The following is a 21,500-nucleotide window of genomic DNA, read 5'->3' as shown; positions in this document are numbered from 1 at the left end:
ATGTAAAAATATAAGGGTACATGTAACACCTAATATTAATAGAATTTCTATATATGGGGATAATGCAATGTTATAAGTAACAGCGTACTATTTTAGAGAAAGATATCATAGAACCTCTACAAATTGTTATTCCAGTTCACGAGTGGGCAACAACATTTAATATTGCCCAGCTATACAACTTATGTAATAGCTGCTCTTGTAAGGGCAAAGATAGTGACACCAACACTGCCCGGATGTATAATTTGTGCAACAGCTGCTTTGGCAAGGCCAGAAGCGTTTATGTAATCTTTGATACAATACTGTGAGCGCTGGTGAATTGCCATACTAGCACAATTAATTAACAAAAGTAGTATAACAATATTATACACAAGCGTTTATACAGTGTATCAATTTAGATGCAAGCTACTTATATAATAGTAAATAATATTTTGTATGTATGTATCAATACTGCTTGAATATACAATTTTTGCAATAGCTGCTTAGGAAAGGCCAAAAGCATTTATATGAACCTTGATGCAATACTGGGAGCGCTGGTGAATCACAATACTAGCATAACTAACACCAGTTGTGTACCAACATTATATACAAGCAACTTGTGTAATATTATTTTGTGTATCAATAACACTGGGGATACTAGTACACGCATAGGGGCAAATCGCTACTAACTCAAAATATACAATACTAGCGTGGACGTTAATCAGTACTAACCGATACAATATTGTAAACGCTAATAGTGGACAACACCAAACATATCCATTATGCCAAAAGCATTTATGTGAACTTTGATACAATACTGGGAGCACTGGTGAATTACAATACTAGCGTATTTAATGAACACAAGTCATGTAACAACACTATATACAAGCAACTTAGGTAGAGCATCTATTTTGCTGTCAACTTTTTGATATTAGTATACAATATTTTGTGGATTTATTTACACTGGGGACACTAGTATACGCATTGGGGCAAAGCGGCAACAGCAAATCTTTTAAAAAAAAATATATAACACCAGTATGGACGCTAACAAGTACTAACCGATATAAGATTGCAAACGCTACTAGTGGGCCTATTTAACAATGGTCTGTCGGACCTGATCCGACAGTGTGGATCAGGTCCGACAGACCTCGCTGAATGCGGAGAGCATTACCCTCCCCATATTCAGCATTGCACCATCAGCTCTTGTAAGCTGCTGGTTCAACGTCTCCCCCTGCAGATTCGCGGCCAATCGGCCCCCAGCAGGGGAATGTCAATCAACCCGATCGCACTTGATCGGGTTGAATTGCGGCAATGTCTGTCCGCCTGCTCAAAGCAGACGGACAGGTTATGGAGCAGCAGTCTGTCCGCCTGCTCAAAGCAGACTTCAAGTTCCGTATGGAGCTTGATAGATATGCCCCCAAATGTTAATAGTGGATAACACCATGTATATCTATTGTGGATATCAACCAATTCCAAAAAAACTATCTAGATATCTAATACCAACAGTATCAGTTATTTCATTGAAGCTAGCTTCTTCCAAATGTTATAAGTCCACAATAGTGACAGTTTTGCCTCAATATATGCGATCCTCCAAGAATAAGTAACCAATTCAAGTATTAACTGAAGTTAACTTTATCTAGTTGTTATAGTCCACAACTGGTACATTGTTGTCCAAATACAAGTGATTAACTGTAAAACATGTTGTTTAAACACGAAAACACACATAATCAACCAATTTGTGTATAAATACGACAAGCTATAACTGAAGGTTACATCAAATACACATAGAATTGGGGAATGTTTGGCACAATCCAGTACAACCTAAAAACAGATATTACTCAGAGGAGACTGAGATAGAGGTTCTGCAGATATTTCTAACTTACAAACAAGAAGTAACCCTATATATAGAAGAAGTTTTCACAAATACTTCAGTGTCACCTGAGGCACTAACAATAGGTGAAGGCCCAATAGCCTATAATAATTCAGGGACACACAGATATTCATACATCACAACCGCTCATGATAGGGATTTTAATTTGTTGTGTTCACCCATCTTTTAAAAGTTCAAATAAAAGTTATATTTTAAGCAATATCTGCCTCTACAATTAGTCTGGGCAAAGGGTGCTAATATAGCATTTCTTTTCAGGGAATCTTGATCCCAAGTTGTTTGCATGTTCAATTTAAATGCTAGCTGCTCCATTAGAAAATCATAATTGATACAGATATATAAAGTATCTTATAAATTAAAAAACTGAGGAGATTGCCATTATAGTGCCCTTGTCATTTTGTTTGTATATAATAATGTTATTAACCCCTAATCTGCCGCTCCTAATATGGCTGTCACCGAAATAAAGCTATTAAGCCCTAATCTGCCGCTCCCGCCGTCACTATACTAAAGTTATTAACCGCTATTCCCCTGCAACCCAACATCACCCACACTATTATAAATCTATTAACCCCTATTCCGCCGCTCCCCAACATCGCCACAACTAAATAAAGTTAAAGGGACACTGTACCCAAAAACTTTCGTGATTCAGATTGAGCATGAAATTTTAAGCAACTTTCTAATTTACTCCTATTATCAAATTTTCTTCTTTCTCTTGGTATCTTTATTTGAAATGCAAGAATGTAAGTTTAGATGCCGGCCCATTTTTGGTGAACAACCTGGGTTGTCCTTGCTGATTGGTGGATAAATTCATCCACCAATAAAAAAGTACTGTCCAGAGTACTGAAACCATAAAAAAGCTTAGATGCCTTCTTTTCAAATAATGATAGCAAGAGAACGAAGAAAAATTGATAATAGGAGTAAATTAGAATGTTGCTTAAAATTGCATGCTCTTTCTGAATTACAAAAGAAAATTTTTGGGTACAGTGTCCCTTTAATAACCCCTAAACCTCTGGCCTCTCACATCACTACCACTAAATAAATCTACTAACCCCTAAACCGCCAGCCCCCCACATCGCAACAACCTAAATTAAACTATTAACCCCTAAACCTAACCATAAACCTAACCCTAACATAACCCTAATCCTAACAGCCCCTAACTTTAACATAATTAAAATAGAGCTACATTAAAGTTACAATTATTAACTAACTACCTTTTTAAAACTAAATACATACTTACCTGTGAAATAAAACCTAAGCTAGCTACAATATAACTAATAGTTACATTGTAGCTAGCTTAGGTTTTATTTTTATTTCACAGGTAAGTTTGCATTTATTTTAACTAGGTAGACTAGTTAGTAAATAGTTAACTATTTAATAACTACCTAGTTAAAATAAATACAAACTTACCTGTGAAATAGATGCCTTTTGTAGGGCATTGCCCAAAAGTTAACAGCTCTTTTGCTACAAAACAAAACAAACACCCCCTAACAGTATACAAACTCCCACCCCCAAACCCACAAAATAAAAATAAAGTAAAACCTAATCTACCCATTGCCCTGAAAAGGGCATTTGTATGGGCATTGCCCTTAAAAGGGCGTTCAGCTTTTTCCTGCCCTTAAAAGGGCATTCAGCTCTTTAAATAAAAATAAAACCCACCCCAAAATGAAAAAAAAAAAAAATTACACAAAATAAACGAATTATCAAAATAATAAAAAATATTCCTATTCTAATACCTATTTTAAAAAAAACACCCCTAAGTTAAACAGCTCTTTTAACTGAAAAAAAAGTCCCACTAATATTACAAATCCCCACCCCCCAAACCCAAACTCAGCCAATAGGATGAGAGCTACTGAAATTCTATTGGCTATTCAAATCAGTCAATAGAATTTCAGTAGCTCTCATCCTAGTGTCTGATTTGAACAGCCAATAGGATTTCAGTAGCTCTCATCCTATTGGCTGATTTGAATTTCCTAAATCAAATCAGCCATATGGAATGCAAGGGACGCCATTTTGAATTGCGTACCTTGCATTGAAGATTCAGTGTACGGCGGCAAACGCATGAAGAGGATGCTCCATGACGGATGTCTTCCGGATGGACCTGCTCTGCGCCACCAGGATGAAGATGGAAGATGCCGCCTGGATGAAGATGTAGCCACCTGCCACCTGGATGAAAATGGAGCCGTCGGGATGAAGATCCTTCAAGCGGGACTTCAACAACTGTAAGTGGATCTTCAGGGGTTAGTGTTAGGATTTTTTAAACTTTTTTGGGTGGGTTTTTTCTTAGTTTAGGGTTTGGGCTTTTCGTAAAAGAGCTAAATGCCCTTTTAAGGGCAATGCCCATACAAATGCCCTTAAAAGGGCAATGGGTAGCTTAGGTTTTTGTTAGAGTTAGGTTTTTTTATTTTGGGGGGTTGCTTGGGTGGTGGGTTTTAATGTTGGGGGGTCTTTGCATTTTTTTTTACAGGTAAAAGCTGTTTAACTTAGGGCAATGCCCTACAAAAGGCCATTTTAGGGGCTATTGGTAGTTTATTGTAGGCTAGGGCTTTTTTTTTATTTTGGGTGGGCTTTTTTATTTTATAGGGCTATTAGATTAGGTGTAATTCTTTTTTTATTTTTGATAATTTCGTTTGTTATTTTTTGTAATTTAGTGTTTGTTATTTTTTGTAATTTAGTATTTTTTATTTTTTGTAATTAGTTAGTTTGTTATTTTTATAGTAGTGTTAGGATTTATTTAATGTGTATTTTAGTTTATTTAATTGGTAGTTAGTTTAATTTTAGTTTAATAGTTATATTAGTTTAATTGTTAGTTTAAACTTAGTTTTTTTAATTTGACAGGTAAGCTTTAATTTAATTTAAGATAGGGAAATTGTAATTTTAATATAGGGGGGGCGTTAGGTTTAGGGGTTACTAGCTTAAATTAGTTTATTGCGATGTGGGGGGCTTGTGGTTTAGGGGTTAATAGTTTAATTTAGTATATTTCGTTTTGGGGGGCTTGGGGTATAGGGGTTAATAGGTTTATTATAGTGGGGGCGATGTGGGCAGATGGCAGATTAGGGGTTAATAATATTTAAATAGTGTTTGTGATGTGGGAGGACGGCGGTTTAGGGGTTAATAACTTTATTATAGTGGTGACGATTTCGGGGAGCGGAGGAATAGGGGTTAATACATTTTATTAGTGGCGGCAATGTCGGGAGCGGTAGATTAGGGGTTAATAAATTTAATATAGTATTTGTGATGCGGGAGGGCCTCGGTTTAGGGGTTAATAGGTAGTTTATGGGTGTTAGTGTACTTTTTAACACTTTAGTTATGAGTTTTATGTAACAGTTTTGTTGGGTAAAACTCATAACTGGTGTGTGCAAGTGTGTTAAAGTGTGCGCAAGAGGCACCAAGCTACTCCAACCCTAAAGTCCCTCAAATTAGGGAAAAAAAGATATGTGTAAGAATGAAAAAAAGGAGAAGCGCTAATAAAAGCTAAAGGTGCTAGATTGAGAACAAATTAAAATGATTGCTATGCAAACGAATTGAGATAAAATAAGATAAATTTACTTGCTTTGCAAATATAATTAAAACAAACAATCATAGAATTACATGTCCTGCAAAAAAATGAAAAAATGAAAAAACATAGAAAATTTAAGAATCGGACGTCTCCGATGTATAAAAAACACAGAATTAAAATAAATACTACTGTTGCCAATATAAACCTTGTCTCAGTATTATGTAGAGGAAGTCGGCATCAAAACTAAAGTCCTCAGATGATTTCAAAAGATTCCTAAAGGTAAAAACGGGTTTGCATTTACACGGCTTCGGTTCTCTTTTGAAATCATCTGAGGACTTTAGTTTTGATGCCGACTTCCTCTACATAATACTGAGACAAGGTTTATATTGGCAACAGTAGTATTTATTTTAATTCTGTGTTTTTTATACATCGGAGACGTCCGATTCTTAAATTTTCTATGTTTTTTCAATTTTTCATTTTTTTGCAGGACATGTAATTCTATGATTGTTTGTTTTAATTATATTTGCAAAGCAAGTAAATTTATCTTATTTTATCTCAATTCGTTTGCATAGCAATCATTTTAATTTGTTCTCAATTTAGCACCTTTAGCTTTTATTAGCGCTTCTCCTTTTTTTCATTCTTTCACATAAAACTCATAACTACTGCTCTCAGATCGTGTCGGTATAGACTGTAATGCAAGTTTTTTAGCATCACCGCAAAACTCGTAATGGCTGCGCTATCAAAGTCCCATGAAAAAACATAATTTTTACGTGTGCGGGACTGACATTGCGTTACAAGCTAAAAGGCTTGCGGTACAGCTATACCGACAAGACTTGTAATGGTTGCGGTGCTGTTTTAACACTGAAATGATTTTTTCAGCGTTAAAACATGATTGCAAAACTTGTAATCTAGGTATTTATTAGTTAGATTGCGATGAGGGTGAATGGCGGATTAGGGGTTAATAACTTTATTATGTACTTTGCGATGTGGGGGTTGGCGGATAAGGGGTTAATACATTTTATTTCGTTATTTGGGTGGGGGGATGGAGGTTGACAGATATTGCGTATATGTTAGGTGTTTGTTAATACTTCTAGGCAGTTACGGTACTTATATATTCAGTGCAAGGCTTGCTGCGTCTGCCTATGTGTGGCGAGGTGAATATGGAGTAAAATGTCTCCATTTTCGCTGCGTAAGTCCTTGTGCTGAATATGTGATACCTACTTGCGATGCCAGTTCTATGTCAGTTTATGGGAGTAAAATTAGCGGGCTACGGGTGAAATATACGCAATATCCGACTTAAAACAGCCGACGCCGGCTTTTGCTGGCGACACTGCATATGTAATCTCGCCCCACATCTTTTATATAGTACTAAAACCCCACCCCCTAGTGACATCAAATCAGCATCACAGAGATATAATCACAGTGGCAGCAATCGTTGCACTTTAAACACATTGCTTATTTGTTTTTACTGAATATTTTACAATTACATGTGATCATGTTGCTAAAGGTATTATTAATATGTATTAATATGTAATAAATGAGAGCATGCTGCTTTTACTCTATAATGTCACTAATAAGCTTTTTAACTGGAATAAAATGTATTTTGTATTATTAAAAGTAAATGACAAATACCTGTAATAAACAAACAAGTTAACATCTGCTTATTTCACAGATCTGGAGTCTTTCTCAAAGGGGTGTCCTGCTAGACTCTTTCTATGGGATGGGAGTTCCAGTCACCATGCTGATATTGTGTGACAACACACTTGTTTCTGCTTCCCGGAATGCGTATTACTTGAAGCTCTGGAATCTGGAGTATGATAAGCAGCACAAAACATTACCACCCTTCCAAGATCGTAGTGGATGCATTGCTCTATCTGATGGCGGAAAGCGTGTGTATTTCCCCAAGACAGGAGACAAGCATAAAGTCATAGTCTGGTCCTCTGAGCAAGGTAAAGGAGTTGGTGCAAACATTTTTTGGGCACCCTTAAAGGCAACTCAGTAATTACCAATAGTAATATACTTGCTGCTCTGTATAATTATTTTCAGGATAGATAAGATGGACTTGCAAACTGCACTAATAAAAGGCTCCCGTGCATTAGGATGCACACATTCTGCACATGCCTATGTATAGACTGCACCTGCTGCACCAAAGGTAGTTGCACCCCTGCATGATCTGTTTTTAGACATATATCTACAGTCTGAATTGTCGTCTCCATTCACAACAAATAGAGGTGGTAAAAACAATGTTGTTTTTTTCTATAGTCAAGTTTGGTATGATTGGATTCTTAGCTCATGCCACTTGAAGCCAGGTAGAATATGTCTTGAGGTCTTCGGCACTTCCCCTGCTCCCCTCTAGAAATATGCTTGCCCACCTGCCCAAATTAACATTATAGAGTCTATATAGACTAACAACATTTAACAGCACTCATATTAAAAAAAGTTACAATGAAGTATAAAAAACACTCTCTGGACTATAAATCATAGTTTATTTTGGTGATATTTCTGTATCTTAGCCCCTTCCTCAGATCAGTCTAACCAGATTAAAAATCTAGAGAGTGTTTGTTTTTGTACTTCATGTATAGTATATATATATAATATTATAATATATGTATATTTTATTTCTCCTAAATTTTCATTCCTTCATCCTAAGAACAACAGCCTGGCTTTTTGACATAAACATGACCTAACTGGAGTTCTGAAATACAACTGGAAGCTACAATGGAAATCAGGAAGCAAAAAATCGTTAAGACTGACATTATGATTGTATGTTTATGTTGAAATTACAAGTCTATGAGATATATATATATATATATATATATATATATACACACACACTGGCATTCAAAAGTTTGAGGTCACTTTATTTCTATGAAAACATACACAAAATGAGTTTGAATAGGAAATATAATCGCTGACAAGGTTAGAAATAATGAATTTTAAGTGAAATAATAATTGTGTCCTTCAAACTTTGCTTTAGTCAAATAATCCTCCATGTACAGCAATTACAGCCTTGCAGACCTTTGGAATTCAAGTTGTCAATTTGTTGAGGTAATCTGGAGAAATTTCACCCCATGCTTCCTGAAGCACCTCCCACAAGTTGGATTGGATGATGAGCACTTCTTACGTACCATACGGTCCGGCTGCTCCCAAAACAGTGCTGGCCCAATCCATTAAAGACAGAATACCAGCTGACTGCTTTTCTCTAAATAGTTCTTGCATACTTTGGAGATGTGGTTTAGGTCATTGTCCTGTTGAAGGAGGAAATTTGCTCCATTCACACACCATTTACAGGGTATGGCATGACGTTGCAAAATTGAGTGATAGCCTTCCCTCTTTAAGGTCCCTTGTACCCGGTATAAATCTCCCACCTTACCACCACCAAAGTACCACCAGACCATCACATTGCCTCAACCATGCTTGACAGATGGTGTCAACACTCCTCCAGCATCTTTTCATTTGGCCTGCGTCTCACAAATGTTCATGATCTGAACACCTCAAACCTAGATTTTTTTTCCAATCTTCCTCTGTCCAGTGTCTGTATTCTTTTGCCCATCTTAATTATTTATTTTTATTGGTCAGTCTGAGATATGGCTTTTTGTTTGCAACTCTGCCTAGAAGGCCAGCATCTCGGAGTCTCATTGTTGACCTTGAGACTAGTGTTAGGCAGGTACTATTTAATGAAGCTGCCAGGTGAGGACCTGTGAGGTGTCTGTTTCTCAAATATATATATATAGTATATATATTTAAATGTATATATATATATATATATTTATTATGTATAACATATTCCCCTATGTGAAGATTGGAATATGAAACATTTACATTACATACACAGTATAACACTTTATTAAATATGAATATTGCATAAAGCATAATTTATGTAAGAACTTACCTGATAAATTAATTTCTTTCATAGTGGCAAGAGTCCATGAGCTAGTGACGTATGGGATATACATTCCTACCAGTTTCCCAAACCTTAAATGCCTATAAATACACCTCACACCTCATTTATACCTCAGTTTAACTTATAGCCAAGTAGTGAGGTGTAAAAAAAAACAAAAAAGCATCAAAAAGAGGAACTGGAAAAATAATGTGCTTTATACAAAAAATCATAACCACCTTAAATAGGATGGGTCTCATGGAATGCAGGTACTTGTGTGTAGATGCCACTCTAAAGCCCGATCAGGATGATCGAATGGTGTCTGTTGCCATGGTAGCTGGTTAACGATTGACTGAGCTCACCATAAGTAGCAGAGACGATACATATGGGGCTATCCTATGACTAAGTGCCTACAGGCATGAAACGCGCCAGGAGCCTCCCCTCTGTCCATGCTGTATTTACTTGAGTGCTGCTGATGATTTTATACATTATGGAATAAAGATTTGACTTTTTAATTTTATCCGGAGTGCCGTCCGTTTCTCTATCCTCTGGGTCTCATGGACTCTTGCCACTATGAAATAAATTAATTTATCAGGTAAGTTCTTACATAAATTATGTTTTCTTTCATGTAAGTGGCAAGAGTCCATGGCCCCAATTTATCAAAGGTCTTGCGGACCTGATCCGAAACTGCGGATCAGGTCCGCAAGACCTCGCTAAATACGGAGAGCAATACGCTCTCCGCATTTAACATTGCACCAGCAGCTCACAAGAGCTGCTGGTGCAATGCCGCCCCCTGCTGACTCGCGGCCAATCGGCCGCCAGCAGGGAGGTGTCAATCAACCCGATCGTATTCGATCGGGTTGATTTCCGGCGATTCCTGTCCGCCTGCTCAGAGCAGGCGGACAGGGTTATGGAGCAGCGGTCTTTAGACCGCTGCTTCATAAGTTGTGTTTCTGGCGAGTCTGAAGACTCGCCAGAAACACGGCCCTTCAAGCTCCGTACAGAGCTTGATAAATGGGCCTGCATGAGCTAGTGACGTATGGGATATAATACCCAAGATGTGGAAGTCCACCAATAAAAACAGTTATTAAATCCAAAAATAATTAAGGTTTCTTAAAAAAACTTAAAAAAAATTCAAATCATAGGCACTAGAATCAAACTGAGACAGCTGCTTGAAAAACCTTTCTACCAAAAGCTGCTTCCAAAGAAGCAAACACATAAAAATGGTAAAATTAAGTAAAAGAATGCAAAGAACACCAAGTTACTGCTTTCCAAAATTAATCAACTGAAGCTTCATTCATGAAAACCCAAATATAGCGACTGATCTAGTAGAATGAGCTGTAATATGCTGAAGTGGAGACTGCCGCACATTCAAATAAGCCTTGTGAATCTAAAACTTCAAACAAGATGCCAAAGAAATGGCAAAGGCTTTTTGACCTTTTCTGGAACCAGAAAAAATAACAAATAGACTAGAAGTCTTTCTGAAATCTACACTTTCTAAGAAAGTAGATAAAAATCCAAAGAATGCATAGGCTCAAAAGAAGAGCCTGCAAAATCTGAAAAATCAAATTGAGACTCCAAGAAGGAGAAATTGATTTAATAACAGGCTTGATATAAATCTAAACCTGAACAAAACTGAATATCAGGAAGTTTAGCAATCTTTCTATGAAATAAGACAAAGAGCAGAGATTTGCCCTTCAAAGTATTTGCAGACAAAACCTTTATCCAAACTATCCTGAAGAAACTGTAACATTCTAGGAATTTAAATAAATTCCAAGAATAAACATGAGTGGAACACCATGAAATATAGGTTTTCCAAACCCTATGATAAATCTTCCTTGAAACAGACTTACGAACCTGTATCATAGAATTAATTACTGAATCAGAGAAACCTCTATGACTTAAGAACTAAGCGTTTAATTTCCATGCCTTCAAATTCAGAGATTTGAAATCCTGATGGAAAATGGGCCTTGAGACAGAAGGTCTGGTCTTATATAAAATGATCATAAATTAAAAGAGAGAAGTGCTCAACCTGGGAACTATAGCTAGTTACCACCCAAGAAGCAGCCTCTTTTTGCTCAATATGTGCCTTTCACAGATAAGAACTTTCCTGTAGCATGCTGGTGCAAAACTGTCTGTGTGTCTCTTATTCCTGTTCAGATGTATCCGGTCTAACAAATGTCTCAACCACGGATGAGTAATTTGTTCTTTTAGAATACATATTGTTTTGTTCAGCATTTTTTCAATCAAAACAAGTTAAATATAAGCTTCAAGTCTATGCCATGTCAGCAACTCAGGATTTCTTTAATCACTACATAGATTCATATAGGCCAAGAAGACTGGTTCACAATAATCAGACTCTATACGGCCTGCCATATCACATTTGTATCACAGCCCCACAACTGTACAAGTTGATAAAACACATCTGGAAAAGGAGACCACTCCCCCAGATGTACAGAATGATGACTGAGATAATCCGCTTCCCAAATGTTTATACCCTGAGATATGAATCGTATAGTCTTGACAAGAGTTGGATTCCGCCCAAGAAAATATCAGAGATACTTCTTTCATTACTAAAGGACTGTGAGTCCCCCATTGAAGATTGACATATGTCACTGTTGTGATACTGTCTGACTGAAAATTAATGTAAAGTACTCTCTTAAATAGAGACCAAGGGGCCCATTTATCAAGCTCTGAATGGAGCTTGTGGCCCAGTGTTTCTGGCGAGTCTTCAGACTCACCAGAAACAGCAGTTATGAAGCAGCGGTCTAAAGACTGCTGCTCCATAACCCTGTCTGCCTGCTCTGAGCAGGCGGACAGGAATCGCCGGAATTAAACCCGATTTAGTACGATCGGGCTGATTGACACCTCCCTGCTCGCGGCCGATTGGCCGTGAGTCTGCAGGGGGCGGCGTTGCACCAGCAGCTCTTGTGAGCTGCTGGTGCAATGCAGAATATGGAGAGCGTATTGCTCTCCGCATTCAGCGATGTCTTGCTGACCTGATCCGTACTGTCGTATCAGGTCCTCAAGACATTTGATAAATAGGCCCCCAAGCCTGAAGAGCTCTAAAAATAGCACAGAGTTCTAAAATATTGATTGGTAACATCGCCTCTTAAAGATTCCAAACCTTTTGTGCTGTCAGAGATCCCCAGACAGCTCCCCAACCTGCAAGATGGTGGTCTGGATGAATCAAAATTGATAGAATCATTTATTGATATACTTTAAAAGTCCACACTTCAATTGTGTATAAGACAAACTCACGGATTGCTGACAGACACAGGCACAAACAATGATGACGTCGCTGACGCGTTTCACGCCGATAGGCGCTTTCTCAAAGATAGCTAGGGAGGGTTCCTAGTAAGGCTTAAATAGCCATAGGTTGTTACTGATACACCCCCTGGCTTAATGACGTTTAGTATCAGCAGTGCACACTGCTGCCCATATGATCAAGTCACACATAGTTAGCCAAGTAAAAAATATAACGCTTCTATGATAAAGTGCTGGGCGGAAACGATACAACTAGATCAAAGGTTGCACAGCTGAAACAAACACATATTTATACAAGACATATGTTGCTACTGATTATTGGTTCAAATAGCCCTTTGCATGCAGTGTGGAAAAACGATAATAGAGAACAAAGTTGAAATACATTAACTATTAAATAGTCATTTTCAAAGACCCTATGGCCTAGATTTGGAGTTCGGCGGTAGCCGTCAAAACCAGCGTTAGAGGCTCCTAACGCTGGTTTTGGCCGCCCGCTGGTATTTGGAGTCAGTGATTAAAGGGTCTAACGCTCACTTTTCAGCCGCGACTTTTCCATACCGCAGATCCCCCTACGCCATTTGCGTAGCCTATCTTTTCAATGGGATCTTTCTAACGCTGGTATTTAGAGTCGTTTCTGAAGTGAGCGTTAGAGCTCTAACGACAAAATTCCAGCCGCCTGAAAATAGCAGGAGTTAAGAGCTTTCTGGCTAACGCCGGTTCATAAAGCTCTTAACTACTGTACCCTAAAGTACACTAACACCCATAAACTACCTATGTACCCCTAAACCGAGGTCCCCCCACACCGCCGCCACTCGATTAAAATTTTTAACCCCTAATCTGCCGACCGCCACCTACGTTATATTTATGTACCCCTAATCTGCTGCCCCTAACCCCGCCGACCCCTGTATTACATTTATTAAACCCTAACTTGCCCCCCACAACGTCGCCGCCAGCTACTTAAAATAATTAACCCCTAATCTTCCGACCGCAAATCGCCGCCACCTACGTTATCCCTATGTACCCCTAATCTGCTACCCCTAACACCGCCGACCCCTATATTATATTTATTAACCCCTAATCTGCCCCCCACAACGTCGCCTCCACCTGCCTACACTTATTAACTCCTAATCTGCCGAGCGGACCTGAGCGCTACTATAATAAATGTATTAACCCCTAATCCGCCTCACTAACCCTATCATAAATAGTATTAACCCCTAATCCGCTTCACTAACCCTATCATAAATAGTATTAACCCCTAATCTGCCCTCCCTAACATCGCCGACACCTAACTTCAATTATTAACCCCTAATCTGCCGACCGGAGCTCACCGCTATTCTAATAAATGTATTAACCCCTAAAGCTAAGTCTAACCCTAACACTAACACCCCCCTAAGTTAAATATAATTTTTATCTAACGAAATAAATTAACTCTTATTAAATAACTTATTCCTATTTAAAGCTAAATACTTACCTGTAAAATAAATCCTAATATAGCTACAATATAAATTATAATTATATTATAGCTATTTTAGGATTAATATTTATTTTACAGGCAACTTTGTAATTATTTTAACCAGGTACAATAGCTATTAAATAGTTAAGAACTATTTAATAGTTACCTAGTTAAAATAATAACAAATTTACCTGTAAAATAAATCCTAACCTAAGTTATAATTAAACCTAACACTACCCTATCAATAAAATAATTAAATAAACTACCTACAATTACCTACAATTAACCTAACACTACACTATCAATACATTAATTAAACACAATTCCTACAAATAAATACAATTAAATAAACTAGCTAAAGTACAAAAAATAAAAAAGAACTAAGTTACAGAAAATAAAAAAATATTTACAAACATAAGAAAAATATTACAACAATTTTAAACTAATTACACCTACTCTAAGCCCCCTAATAAAATAACAAAGCCCCCCAAAATAAAAAATTCCCTACCCTATTCTAAATTAAAAAAGTTACAAGCTCTTTTACCTTACCTTACCTTACCTTACCTTTTACCTTTGCGGGGCATGCCCCAAGAATTTCAGCTCTTTTGCCTGTAAAAAAAAACATACAATACCCCCCCCCCAACATTACAACCCACCACCCACATACCCCTAATCTAACCCAAACCCCCCTTAAATAAACCTAACACTAAGCCCCTGAAGATCTTCCTACCTTGTCTTCACCATCCAGGTATCACCGATCCGTCCTGGCTCCAAGATCTTCATCCAACCCAAGCGGGGGTTGGCGATCCATAATCCGGTCCAGAAAAGGCTCCAAAGTCTTCCTCCTATCCGGCAAGAAGAGGACATCCGGACCGGCAAACATCTTCTCCAAGCGGCATCTTCGATCTTCTTCCATCCGGAGCGAAGCGGCAGGATCCTGAAGACATCCAGCGCGGAACATCCATCCGGACCGACGACTGAACGACGAATGACTGTTCCTTTAAGGGACGTCATCCAAGATGGCGTCCCTCGAATTCCGATTGGCTGATAGGATTCTATCAGCCAATCGGAATTAAGGTAGGAATTTTCTGATTGGCTGATGGAATCAGCCAATCAGAATCTAGTTCAATCCGATTGGCCGATCCAATCAGCCAATCAGATTGAGCTCGCATTCTATTGGCTGTTCCGATCAGCCAATAGAATGCGAGCTCAATCTGATTGGCTGATTGGATCGGCCAATCGGATTGAACTAGATTCTGATTGGCTGATTCCATCAGCCAATCAGAAAATTCCTACCTTAATTCCGATTGGCTGATAGAATCCTATCAGCCAATCGGAATTCGAGGGACGCCATCTTGGATGACGTCCCTTAAAGGAACAGTCATTCGTCGTTCAGTCGTCGGTCCGGATGGATGTTCCGCGCTGGATGTCTTCAGGATCCTGCCGCTTCGCTCCGGATGGAAGAAGATCGAAGATGCCGCTTGGAGAAGATGTTTGCCGGTCCGGATGTCCTCTTCTTGCCGGATAGGAGGAAGACTTTGGAGCCTCTTCTGGACCAGATTATGGATCGCCAACCCCCGCTTGGGTTGGATGAAGATCTTGGAGCCAGGACGGATCGGTGATACCTGGATGGTGAAGACAAGGTAGGAAGATCTTCAGGGGCTTAGTGTTAGGTTTATTTAAGGGGGGTTTGGGTTAGATTAGGGGTATGTGGGTGGTGGGTTGTAATGTTGGGGGGGGGTATTGTATGTTTTTTTTTTACAGGCAAAAGAGCTGAAATTCTTGGGGCATGCCCGCAAAGGGCCCTGTTCAGGGCTGGTAAGGTAAAAGAGCTTGTAACTTTTTTAATTTAGAATAGGGTAGGGAATTTTTTATTTTGGGGGGCTTTGTTATTTTATTAGGGGGCTTAGAGTAGGTGTAATTAGTTTAAAATTGTTGTAATATTTTTCTTATGTTTGTAAATATTTTTTTATTTTCTGTAACTTAGTTCTTTTTTATTTTTTGTACTTTAGCTAGTTTACTTAATTGTATTTATTTGTAGGAATTGTGTTTAATTAATTTATTGATAGTGTAGTGTTAGGTTAATTGTAGGTAATTGTAGGTAGTTTATTTAATTATTTTATTGATAGGGTAGTGTTAGGTTTAATTATAACTTAGGTTAGGATTTATTTTACAGGTAAATTTGTTATTATTTTAACTAGGTAACTATTAAATAGTTCTTAACTATTTAATAGCTATTGTACCTGGTTAAAATAATTACAAAGTTGCCTGTAAAATAAATATTAATCCTAAAATAGCTATAATATAATTATAATTTATATTGTAGCTATATTAGGATTTATTTTACAGGTAAGTATTTAGCTTTAAATAGGAATAAGTTATTTAATAAGAGTTAATTTATTTCGTTAGATAAAAATTATATTTAACTTAGGGGGGTGTTAGTGTTAGGGTTAGACTTAGCTTTAGGGGTTAATACATTTATTAGAATAGCGGTGAGCTCCGGTCGGCAGATTAGGGGTTAATAATTGAAGTTAGGTGTCGGCGATGTTAGGGAGGGCAGATTAGGGGTTAATACTATTTATGATAGGGTTAGTGAAGCGGATTAGGGGTTAATAACTTTATTATAGTAGCGCTCAGGTCCGCTCGGCAGATTAGGGGTTAATAAGTGTAGGCAGGTGTCGGCGACGTTGTGGGGGGCAGGTTAGGGGTTAATAAATATAATATAGGGGTCGGCGATGTTAGGGCAGCAGATTAGGGGTACATAGGTATAATGTAGGTGGCGGCGGTTTACGGAGCGGCAGATTAGGGGTTTAAAAAAATATGCAGGGGTCAGCGATAGCGGGGGCGGCAGATTAGGGGTTAATAAGTGTAAGGCTAGGGGTGTTTAGACTCGGGGTACATGTTAGAGTGTTAGGTGCAGACGTAGGAAGTGTTTCCCCATAGGAAACAATGGGGCTGCGTTAGGAGCTGAACGCTGCTTTTTTGCAGGTGTTAGGTTTTTTTTCAGCTCAAACAGCCCCATTGTTTCCTATGGGGGAATCGTGCACGAGCACGTTTTTGAGGCCGGCCGCGTCCGTAAGCAACTCTGGTATCGAGAGTTGTATTTGCGGTAAAAATGCTCTACGCTCCTTTTTTGGAGCCTAACGCAGCATTTGATTAAACTCTTGATACCAGAGTTAAATTTATGGTGCGGCCAGAAAAAAGCCCGCGGAGCGTTAGCAGCCCTTTTACCGCCGAACTCCAAATCTAGGCCTATGTTTTTCCAAACTGGTTGCAGGAGACTCTGAAAATCGATGCAAAACCAGTTCACTTTGTGTATACCCTTATAAAATTCAACATGTTTGTTCTATATCAACATGATGATAGGGCTTAACAGATAGCAAAATCAAATCAGAGACATAGAAACTTCTAATACAGGAGCAAACAAAAAAACTATGGCCTAGATTTGGAGTTCGGCGGTAGCCGTCAAAACCAGCGTTAGAGGCTCCTAACGCTGGTTTTGGCCGCCCGCTGGTATTTGGAGTCAGTGATTAAAGGGTCTAACGCTCACTTTACAGCCGCGACTTTTCCATACCGCAGATCCCCCTACGCCATTTGCGTAGCCTATCTTTTCAATGGGATCTTTCTAACGCTGGTATTTAGAGTCGTTTCTGAAGTGAGCGTTAGAGCTCTAACGACAAGATTCCAGCCGCCTGAAAATAGCAGGAGTTAAGAGCTTTCTGGCTAACGCCGGTTCATAAAGCTCTTAACTACTGTACCCTAAAGTACACTAACACCCATAAACTACCTATGTACCCCTAAACCGAGGTCCCCCCACACCGCCGCCACTCGATTAAAATTTTTAACCCCTAATCTGCCGACCGCCACCTACGTTATATTTATGTACCCCTAATCTGCTGCCCCTAACCCCGCCGACCCCTGTATTACATTTATTAACCCCTAACCTGCCCCCCACAACGTCGCCGCCAGCTACTTAAAATAATTAACCCCTAATCTTCCGACCGCAAATCGCCGCCACCTACGTTATCCCTATGTACCCCTAATCTGCTGCCCCTAACATCGCCGACCCCTATATTATATTTATTAACCCCTAATCTGCCCCCCTCAATGTCGCCGACACCTGCCTACACTTATTAACCCCTAATCTGCCGAGCGGACCTGAGCGCTACTATAATAAATGTATTAACCCCTAATCCGCCTCACTAACCCTATCATAAATAGTATTAACCCCTAATCTGCCCTCCCTAACATCGCCGACACCTAACTTCAATTATTAACCCCTAATCTGCCGACCGGAGCTCACCGCTATTCTAATAAATGTATTAACCCCTAAAGCTAAGTCTAACCCTAACACTAACACCCCCCTAAGTTAAATATAATTTTTATCTAACGAAATAAATTATCTCTTATTAAATAACTTATTCCTATTTAAAGCTAAATACTTACCTGTAAAATAAATCCTAATATAGCTACAATATAAATTATAATTATATTATAGCTATTTTAGGATTAATATTTATTTTACAGGCAACTTTGTAATTATTTTAACCAGGTACAATAGCTATTAAATAGTTAAGAACTATTTAATAGTTACCTAGTTAAAATAATAACAAATTTACCTGTAAAATAAATCCTAAACTAAGTTATAATTAAACCTAACACTACCCTATCAATAAAATAATTAAATAAACTACCTACAATTACCTACAATTAACCTAACACTACACTATCAATACATTAATTAAACACAATTCCTACAAATAAATACAATTAAATAAACTAGCTAAAGTACAAAAAATAAAAAAGAACTAAGTTACAGAAAATAAAAAAATATTTACAAACATAAGAAAAATATTACAACAATTTTAAACTAATTACACCTACTCTAAGCCCCCTAATAAAATAACAAAGCCCCCCAAAATAAAAAATTCCCTACCCTATTCTAAATTAAAAAAGTTACAAGCTCTTTTACCTTACCAGCCCTGAACAGGGCCCTTTGCGGGGCATGCCCCAAGAATTTCAGCTCTTTTGCCTGTAAAAAAAAACATACAATACCCCCCCCCCAACATTACAACCCACCACCCACATACCCCTAATCTAACCCAAACCCCCCTTAAATAAACCTAACACTAAGCCCCTGAAGATCTTCCTACCTTGTCTTCACCATCCAGGTATCACCGATCCGTCCTGGCTCCAAGATCTTCATCCAACCCAAGCGGGGGTTGGCGATCCATAATCCGGTCCAGAAGAGGCTCCAAAGTCTTCCTCCTATCCGGCAAGAAGAGGACATCCGGACCGGCAAACATCTTCTCCAAGCGGCATCTTCGATCTTCTTCCATCCGGCGCGAAGCGGCAGGATCCTGAAGACATCCAGCGCGGAACATCCATCCGGACCGACGACTGAACGACGAATGACTGTTCCTTTAAGGGACGTCATCCAAGATGGCGTCCCTCGAATTCCGATTGGCTGATAGGATTCTATCAGCCAATCGGAATTAAGGTAGGAATTTTCTGATTGGCTGATGGAATCAGCCAATCAGAATCAAGTTCAATCCGATTGGCTGATCCAATCAGCCAATCAGATTGAGCTCGCATTCTATTGGCTGTTCCGATCAGCCAATAGAATGCGAGCTCAATCTGATTGGCTGATTGGATCGGCCAATCGGATTGAACTAGATTCTGATTGGCTGATTCCATCAGCCAATCAGAAAATTCCTACCTTAATTCCGATTGGCTGATAGAATCCTATCAGCCAATCGGAATTCGAGGGACGCCATCTTGGATGACGTCCCTTAAAGGAACAGTCATTCGTCGTTCAGTCGTCGGTCCGGAAGGATGTTCCGCGCTGGATGTCTTCAGGATCCTGCCGCTTCGCTCCGGATGGAAGAAGATCGAAGATGCCGCTTGGAGAAGATGTTTGCCGGTCCGGATGTCCTCTTCTTGCCGGATAGGAGGAAGACTTTGGAGCCTCTTCTGGACCGGATTATGGATCGCCAACCCCCGCTTGGGTTGGATGAAGATCTTGGAGCCAGGACGGATCGGTGATACCTGGATGGTGAAGACAAGGTAGGAAGATCTTCAGGGGCTTAGTGTTAGGTTTATTTAAGGGGGGTTTGGGTTAGATTAGGGGTATGTGGGTGGTGGGTTGTAATGTTGGGGGGGGGTATTGTATGTTTTTTTTTACAGGCAAAAGAGCTGAAATTCTTGGGGCATGCCCCGCAAAGGGCCCTGTTCAGGGCTGGTAAGGTAAAAGAGCTTGTAACTTTTTTAATTTAGAATAGGGTAGGGAATTTTTTATTTTGGGGGGCTTTGTTATTTTATTAGGGGGCTTAGAGTAGGTGTAATTAGTTTAAAATTGTTGTAATATTTTTCTTATGTTTGTAAATATTTTTTTATTTTCTGTAACTTAGTTCTTTTTTATTTTTTGTACTTTAGCTAGTTTATTTAATTGTATTTATTTGTAGGAATTGTGTTTAATTAATTTATTGATAGTGTAGTGTTAGGTTAATTGTAGGTAGTTTATTTAATTATTTTATTGATAGGGTAGTGTTAGGTTTAATTATAACTTAGTTTAGGATTTATTTTACAGGTAAATTTGTTATTATTTTAACTAGGTAACTATTAAATAGTTCTTAACTATTTAATAGCTATTGTACCTGGTTAAAATAATTACAAAGTTGCCTGTAAAATAAATATTAATCCTAAAATAGCTATAATATAATTATAATTTATATTGTAGCTATATTAGGGTTTATTTTACAGGTAAGTATTTAGCTTTAAATAGGAATAAGTTATTTAATAAGAGTTAATTTATTTCGTTAGATAAATATTATATTTAACTTAGGGGGGTGTTAGTGTTAGGGTTAGATTTAGCTTTAGGGGTTAATCCATTTATTAGAATAGCGGTGAGCTCCGATCGGAAGATTAGGGGTTAATAATTGAAGTTAGGTGTCGGCGATGTTAGGGAGGGCAGATTAGGGGTTAATACTATTTATGATAGGGTTAGTGAGGCGGATTAGGGGTTAATAACTTTATTATAGTAGCGCTCAGGTCCGCTCGGCAGATTAGGGAGTGTAGGCAGGTGTCGGCGACGTTGTGGGGGGCAGGTTAGGGGTTAATAAATATAATATAGGGGTCGGCGGTGTTAGGGGTAGCAGATTAGGGGTACATAGGGATAACGTAGGTGGCGGCGGTTTACGGAGCGGCAGATTAGGGGTTTAAAAAAATATGCAGGGGTCAGCGATAGCGGGGGCGGCAGATTAGGGGTTAATAAGTGTAAGGCTAGGGGTGTTTAGACTCGGGGTACATGTTAGAGTGTTAGGTGCAGACGTAGGAAGTGTTTCCCCATAGGAAACAATGGGGCTGCGTTAGGAGCTGAACGCTGCTTTTTTGCAGGTGTTAGGTTTTTTTTCAGCTCAAACAGCCCCATTGTTTCCTATGGGGGAATCGTGCACGAGCACGTTTTTGAGGCCGGCCGCGTCCGTAAGCAACTCTGGTATCGAGAGTTGTATTTGCGGTAAAAATGCTCTACGCTCCTTTTTTG

General features: G+C 38.7%; 1 protein-coding gene across 1 annotated transcript in view; it reads left to right on the top strand.

Annotated features, from left to right (window-relative positions):
* Positions 1-21,500, top strand: part of NWD1 (NACHT and WD repeat domain containing 1) — a 200,260-nt gene that overhangs the window by 163,641 nt on the left and 15,119 nt on the right. The window contains exon 18 of the mRNA XM_053702893.1: positions 7,033-7,309. Within this exon, the coding sequence (XP_053558868.1) occupies positions 7,033-7,309 (277 nt within the window). The remainder of the gene's footprint in view (positions 1-7,032; positions 7,310-21,500) is intronic.

Source organism: Bombina bombina, chromosome 2, assembly GCF_027579735.1.
Source record: "Bombina bombina isolate aBomBom1 chromosome 2, aBomBom1.pri, whole genome shotgun sequence".
Lineage (NCBI taxonomy): Eukaryota > Metazoa > Chordata > Amphibia > Anura > Bombinatoridae > Bombina > Bombina bombina.
Note: the sequence above shows the minus strand (reverse complement) of the source record. Positions and strands in the feature narration are given on the sequence as shown.